This window comes from Coffea arabica, chromosome 2e (genome assembly GCF_036785885.1).
Source record: "Coffea arabica cultivar ET-39 chromosome 2e, Coffea Arabica ET-39 HiFi, whole genome shotgun sequence".
Classification (NCBI taxonomy): domain Eukaryota; kingdom Viridiplantae; phylum Streptophyta; class Magnoliopsida; order Gentianales; family Rubiaceae; genus Coffea; species Coffea arabica.
Window position 1 is genome coordinate 23266837 of NC_092313.1, and position 7834 is coordinate 23274670.

Here is a 7834-nt window from a genome sequence, read left to right on the forward strand (position 1 = left end):
TACTCTATGTCGCAAAATTACATACTATTTAATAATTAAACAATAAGAATATAAAAATTTGAACTTAATACTATGAACGTTAACATAAAAACTTAATTCAAAAACTTTGAACCCCTAATATTTTTTGTGTGTAAATTTAAAATTTTATTTTGGAAAGGTAGGAAAAGAGGTTAAAACTTGTCATAATTTGGTAATACTGAAAAATGAGCAAGTTAACAAATTACGAGAAAATAAAATAATAAGATAAAACCAATAAATAATAATAATAATGAAAAAAAAGTAGTTAACATTATGAAAAAATGAAATATCTAAAAAAAATGGGTGAGGAAGAGAGGATGCTTAGGGAAAGACAATTCTAAATGGGTTAATTGATTTTGATGGGTTACCCAATAATATTCATTTATTAAATAGGTATTATTAGGTAACCCATTTATATACATATGCAAAAATTTAAAATATCCACATTCATTTATTCACGAGCAGATATGGATAAATTTAGTTAAATAGGTTTGTATGCCACCTATAATATAAAAAATAAAAGTTGCCTTTAATTTTTTTTTTTCAAGTGGGAGATTTCTCCTTACAATAAATACCTTACAATTTATCATCCAATTCAACCTTGTCCAAGAAAAGGATAAAGACGCCTTTTAAATATAAAGTAAAACCACCGAAAGTTTGCACCTTTATCGGCCCCCTAAAATAACCACCTCAAGTTGCTCTTTTGCCTTAAATCCTTCTTATCGAGCAATGAGCATGCACAATGCCTCTAATCTGACATTATATATAGAATTCACGATTCAAAATCGTAAAATTTTAGTTCATTCTTGGCTTTAGAGACCCTCTAATCTGACAATAAAAGGTAGTGATATAAACATGACTATTATTATATCTACTGTATAACACAAGCAAACTTTGTCAGAACTTCCCTTCTGCATTAAAGGCTGTTGAGTGGTCGCTTCTAAGGCTGATGAGAGAGGTCTATAACTCAGAGCTTTGAAGAAATGCATATAGATTTTCTACAATAAGCGACCAACATGGATTAAGACAAAAACTAAACTATAAAAACGCTAAGAAAATGAAAGCCCAATCCTGGAAGATATTCACAATCGTCCGCTCTGGCATCAGATCAGATTTCAGTTATTATAAGTAGTCAATAGTGAGATGGAAAACAAAGAAAAACAGCTCACATCATATAGTGGGTCCACCCAGAAAAACTTTTATCTTCTTTGAAAGCTCCTCAGAAAAATTAACTACAAGCCCCTCGCCTTTCATGTATTGAAAAAGTTCGAAATTCTTTGTAAGAATTAATTATAGAATCCATTGTTAGGATCTAAGTTAACACTAGCCCAAAAAAATTGAATTTTAATACGCTCTAGCGTGTTAGCCCAAAAAGTTTCTATTTTTAATACTCTTTATTTTTGGATAGAGTATTATTTGAAATAATTATTGTAATATTTTTTATGATGTGATGTATGTGAGATAAAAAATAGTTGAAAATATAAAAAAACTCATTAAAAAATATGTTTATGATTCAAGCGAAATATTATTTAAAATAATTTAACAATTCAAACACACTCAATAAAAATTATTTGAAACAGTGCATATAGGATCGAGCAGGAGTAGCCGGATAAACTAATATAGTATTAAAGAGTGAAAGTATATCGAAATTCAAATGACTCTATCACTATCAATCTGTTATTCAAAGTCACGCATCAGCGTTGCTGACTTAAACAAGTGTTTGGCTAATAAGTGTCGGGTGGATGATGAGTCTGATCATATATTAGTTTTCTAGTAAGGAGTATTACTACCATAAGTTTGGTGTGAATCGAGTGTACTACCATGTTCATTGAAAAAAAAATCTTTTAACAAAATAAAACTTAATAATTTTTTTTTTTTTAATGACCGCCCAATAGATACTTGTTAAAATATTTTTAATTTTACACATATTCTGCCGTATAGATCCACATGCTAACAGTTATTATTCTATCTTACATGTATAAAATTTTTTCATATAAATTTAAACTTTCAAAATATTAAAGTCCGAACTACAAACAGCAGACGAATAATATTTAATTTAAATATCAACGTCTGAACTACTATATCTTAACTAGTATTTAGCAAGATGCTCTTAAGATGTGTTTTTATTAAGAACTAAGAACATGCTAATACTAGTGTATCAAGCTGACTAATGACTACCCCTGTCCTGTCATTAACTGTAGAAGAGAAAGAAAGGGGAGTGTTTTAAGTAGATGGGACATCATCCTCCACAGGGACAGGGGTCCTCTGTTGGGGGCTATAGCCACTGCCACCACCTTCCCCACCACCACCACCACCAACTCCATACCTCCTTATAATTCTTCCATAAAAGCCTCACTCTCACTTCTGCTACTTCTCCTTTCTACTTCCACTTGCTCTGCGCATCAACCCTTCACTACCACCGTCCACGGCGGTGCTTAATTCCATATCCTTTTTTCTTTTCGTTTATTTTTTTTAGATAGTGTAGTTAGAACTAGAGGAAACAAAAAGCATGGGGTGCACTGCATCCAAGCTGGACAACGAGGACACGGTCCGCCGGTGCAAGGACCGGCGCCACCACATGAAAGCTGCCGTCTACGCCCGCCATCACTTGGCAGCTGCTCACTCCGACTACTGCCGCTCCCTCATCCGAACCGGCTCGGCCCTCTCCACTTTTGCAGCTGGAGAACCACTCGCCGTCTCCGACCGCACCGCTCCGGTATTCCTTCGCAGCCCCTCCTCCTCCTCCACCACCACAGCTACCATAAAACCCCCTCGTCCCCCGCCTCCGCCACGCCACATCCCTTCTCCATCCCCATCCGCCTCCCTACGCCACCACCCTCAACCCCCACCCCAGCCCGAGTACTCCCCCTCCATTTCCTCCTCAAAACTCCCCCACATCCTCTCCTCCTCCCATCAACAACGTCGGAAAAAACCCATCAAGCTCCCCCACATTCTCTCGGATTCCAGTTTCACTTCTTCGCCCACCCAGAAAGCCCCTCACGATTTTAACGACAATCCATTCTTTACCTACAATGCAAAAGCGAATTCCAGCTACACGAACACTCCTTCCCAGACGTCGTCCGTATGGAACTGGGAGAATTTCTACCCGCCATCTCCTCCTGACTCCGAATACTTTGAGCAATTGAACAATAAAAGGTCCAACCGTCCTGCTGCCCACAGGGACAATGGGAGTGACATGGATGAGGTACATGATGATGAAGATGAGAAGGGTTCAAGATATAGTACGTCTCATTCGAATTATTCGAACCATCAATCCCATAATCAGCAGCAGGGTATTAACAACAATAAGCAATTCGACTTTTTTGACGATGATAAGGCCTCTAGTTACTCTTCTTACTCGAGTTACTCGCGAAATGAGAAGAATGATTTTGGGAAGCCAGGTAAACTCGGTAGAAAAGTTGTTAGTGGTAATTCTCCGCATCATCTCAATAGATGGGATAGTGAGGAGGAGGAGGAGGAAGATAGGGAGACTGAGAGAGAGACAGAGAGGGAGGAAGTTCAGTGTAGTGAGTGGGGGGACCACGATCATTATAGCACAACAACTTCATCATCATCTGATCATGAGGAGTCTAGATCTGGGATAGGGATAGGGACCAGGTCGAATATGGGGTCGAAAAATGGAGCTGGAAATGGTGTTGCTGCTGATGCTAATGTTAATTCTGGTGGTAAAATGGCATTTGATTCGGGTGTGGAGTTGGGTCATGCTGTGTTTCAGGGTAAAGCAGAGAAGTTTTCGACAGCTGACGGGTCGTCGACTGCTAGCTGGGGGAATAATGGGAAAGGGGATAGAGAGATTGTCTCTGATAGGAGAATTGCAGTGAGGCACAAGGATTTGGCTGAGATTGGGGCTGCAATCAAGATGTATTTTGATCAAGCTGCAGCTGCTGGTGGGCAGGTTTCTGCGATGCTGGAAACCGAAAGAGCTCAGCTTGATCGGAGCTTCACCAAGCTTAAAAGTGAGTTCTTTCTCTGTTGCAATTACGGTTTTTCTTTTTTCCGATTTGTAGATTACTTTGAGTCAAATTTACCATTTGCTTCAGCTTTATTGGAATTGAACTTTTGTTTTGCTTTGACTTCATCATCTTCCGTTCCTCCAATATGGGTCTTCTTTTAACGTATTACTCGTGTCCTTGGCAAATGTGGGATTTGCCATTTGGATAATTAGACCTTCTTATCTTCTTGCCTGAGAAATGGAACCATTTTGCAATTGATTTTATTGGGCCTTGCAGAGACGGTTTATCATTCAAGTGGAGTTTTCAGTAACTTAAGCTCCAGCTGGACTTCAAAGCCACCAATAGCTGTTAAGTACAAATTTGAACCAGGCTCCCTCGAGGAATCAGGAGGTTCGAATAGCCTTTGTTCCACTTTAGAAAGACTCTTGGCTTGGGAAAAGAAACTTTACCAGGAAGTGAAGGTGCTGATTCTTTCAATTATCTTTGTTAAATTTGAGAACTGACTGGTATTTTAAGTAGGTATTTACTTCAGTCTGCATTAAACTTTTTCTTGATCTATTTAAAGAGAGTAGGCGGTGGCTTAGGCTGGACGCAACAGTTGACAATGGCGTAAAGTAACCCTTTTTCTGGTTGTATTGTCAAATGACGAAAGTGTACCGAGAAAATTGAGAATCCTCTGTTGGGTTAGCATTATGCTTTGCTTGAGTGGTACTGTTGAACTTTGTGGTTTATGTCTATCCATTAGTGCTTGTGAGAAGTATCTTTCTTGTGTAATTACTAAATTGTTTGGATACAATTGTCAGTAAAATGACAAATTGTAGTCAAATACAGCCTACAATGCACTTAGGATGTAAAATTTGGACCATGCTGGTGGGGTGGGTCAGCCTGCCTAACTAACTTAACTTTATGAAGGGGATAGAAACTCATTTTGCTTATTTTATTTTATTTATTTATATTAATTTTAAACAGTCAGTCGATTTCCTTTAATTCTGATCATTGTCGATATGTAAAGGACAAAACGTGAGCTAACATGTACATATTACACAACAGGGTAAATTGTTTATGGGTATTAACTTTCGAAGATTCTGTCTTTTTCAAAAGAAAATAGTAGATTCTAGGCCCTTTTCCATTTTTCTTATTGGTGGCTGTTTCTTTTGGCCCTGGAGGAATTTTTTTTTTGGGGCCCGGGGGGGGTGTTTTCCTTCTTTCACGGGACAAGTAAACTTAAAAACCATCTTTAATTAATTATCGTAGCTTGACTTTTTTTTAAAAAATTTTTTTCCTACGTTCATGTTTGCTAAAACAAGCACTTGCAAATGCTGATTTGGTGAACATGAAAATAGTTTTCTTGAGTTTTTTTTTTTTTCTCATTACTGCATTCAGACTTATTTTCAGCATTTTGAAGACATGTATTAATGTTGACTTGGTAAGTCATCGATATTGCCCTTAGGCTAGAGAAGGTGTGAAGATTGACCATGAAAAGAAGTTATCAGCGCTCCAAAGTCAAGAGTACAGAGGGGATGAGGAAGCCAAGTTGGACAAGACCAAGGCCTCTATCAAGAGACTGCAATCTCTAATTCTGGTCACATCTCAGGCTGTGTCTACTACCTCCACAGCCATTGTTGGTCTTAGGGACTCTGAACTTGTTCCCCAGCTCGTTGGACTCTGCCATGGGTTAGTATTTTCTTGTTCTGTTTAAATCTTGGTTAGCGATAAAGTGTGTAAAATTGTTGGCTGTTTTTCACTAGAATGTCACAGCTTATTGGCTGACAGCGAGGGTTCAGTTGTTTGGCTGAGCCTCTGCAAATTCAATCTTTTCAAACAACCTTCAAATATATCTTTTTGAAGAATGTCTTTTGGGGTTACAACTGGCTGCTTAAGACGGCCATATTAAAATTTATTGTAGAAATATTGGAAAGATGTTTCTAAAAGCCCTCAGGATGACGCTACATTTTCTAGATTTTGAGCTGAAATTGATGTAGGTTCTCTTTCAACGTCTTGTATTTAAGATGCTAAAGTTCAACTAGTCTGTCCTTTGTAAATAATTTTCTTTGTAAATTTTTGTTTACTTGCAGTTAAAACCATACAAAGGTGACCACATGAAAAAAATTAATGGACTCTTTGTATGGGGGGTTGTTTTATCTCTTTCAAACTTTTCCTCTTGCTCATGTAAAACATGCTATACATCGTACACCGCTGGCTTGTTGGAGTGGTAGGTTATAATAATGAAGCTCTGGTTTTGCATGTGCATGAACCCAATCTCATCCCTCTGAGCCAGTGCAGCCATCCATGGGGCTAATACATTGAGAACTTGATGACTTGAATTTACTAGCTTGTTCAATAGTAGAGTGGCCCACCATTGTGGCCTCAACATCAACTTGCCTCTTGTAGATTAGATTGACCATGTTGAAGGACAAAATCAATTTCACTAAGAAGATTGTGATTTTGTTATGTTAAATTAATGGCCAAACAAGTGTAAAATGTGGTGGCAACTGTGTGTCAGATTGTAAGAACTAAAAGTCCTGGCAAGCTTAATTTTCATCTGAATACTAAGGTTATTTATCTCTTGCATGTGATACGTGAGAAAATTGGGTTTTACAATCTTGTGCTACAGAGAAATGGTTTCCTTGTTGATTGATTCAGCACTCTTTTATCATTGATGTGGAGCAACATTCATACTACTTTAGGAATGTTTATTTTATAATTTTACCAGTTGCTGATATTACAATGAAACAGGTTCATGTACATGTGGAAATCAATGAACCAATATCATGAGGTTCAGTATGATATTGTACAGCAAGTCCAGGGCCTTGTCAACCGAACAACCCAAGGTGAATCAACCTCTGACCTGCATAGACAAGCAACACGGGATCTCGAGTCTGCGGTGTCTGCGTGGCACTCTAGTTTCTGCCGCTTGATGAAATTCCAAAGGGAATTCATCCGCTCCCTCCATGAATGGTTCAAGCTCACTTTTCTCCCTGTCAGCAGTGAACAAACTAACGGCAACAGGGAACATTCTGAAGTTTTTGCCTTCTGTGATGAGTGGAAGCTCGCCCTTGACCGTATACCTGACACGGTTGCATCTGAAGCTGTCAAAAGTTTCATAAACGTTGTCAATTCAATATCTTTGAAACAAAGAGAGGAGCTCAAAATCAAGGGGCGAACTGAATCTGCATCCAAAGAGCTCGAGAAAAAGGCATCGTCCCTCAGGAACATAGAAAAGAAATATTACAACTCGTACTCCATGGTTGGCATTGGCCTTCCTGATACTGGCCCTGATAATTGGCATGCTTTGGATGCACGTGACCCTCTAGCTGAGAAAAAGCTTGAGCTTGCAGCTTGCCAGAGGCGAGTTGCAGATGAGATGCTGAAGCACTCCAAGGCAGTTGAGGTGACTCGGTCGAACACTTTGAACAACATCCAGACAGGGTTGCCAGGTGTTTTCCAAGCCATGACCAGCTTTTCTGCCATGATCGCTGGGGCACTTGAAGCAGTTTGCACGCATTCCTATGCTATAAGATAGATGAGATTCTATTGAAAAGTGTTACTATACTATATTCCTTTATTCCCTGGTCCAGGTCTCGTAGGAACTAGAAAAGGCTTGCATTTTTCCACGGCAGGCTCTTTTCTTCTTTTGCAATTTTTTGGCTTTTTTGTCTCGTGATGCTTTGCGTTTTGTGTCGTAAACATGTAGATATCTTGAATTTTGCAATTTTGTCACCGTTTTGTTCGTGGGAGGGGAATGAATACATTTGTACAGGAAGGTGCTTGAACTATTTGTATCAGAGGTAAAACGTTAATAGCAGATGAATAAATCTATTTATTGCAATTTGCAACTGCCA

At 38.5% G+C, this 7834-nt stretch overlaps 1 protein-coding gene across 1 annotated transcript; it reads left to right on the forward strand.

The window, feature by feature from the left end:
• The first annotated feature begins 2140 nt into the window (after positions 1-2140).
• LOC113732007 (nitrate regulatory gene2 protein-like) lies at positions 2141-7834 on the forward strand. The gene is made up of 4 exons (XM_027257584.2): positions 2141-3995; positions 4269-4453; positions 5443-5666; positions 6729-7834. The coding sequence occupies exons 1-4, from the start codon at positions 2528-2530 to the stop codon at positions 7513-7515; spliced, it is 2664 nt and encodes an 887-aa protein (XP_027113385.2). The 5' UTR covers positions 2141-2527; the 3' UTR covers positions 7516-7834.

Bases quoted from the DNA above. Each gene is read 5' to 3' on its own strand.
- LOC113732007 (XM_027257584.2), top strand. From the start codon at position 2,528: ATGGGGTGCACTGCATCCAAGCTGGACAACGAGGACACGGTCCGCCGG. The intron at 3,996-4,268 runs GTGAGTTCTTTC...TGGGCCTTGCAG, and splicing joins GAGCTTCACCAAGCTTAAAA to AGACGGTTTATCATTCAAGT. The intron at 5,667-6,728 runs GTTAGTATTTTC...ACAATGAAACAG, and splicing joins CTCGTTGGACTCTGCCATGG to GTTCATGTACATGTGGAAAT.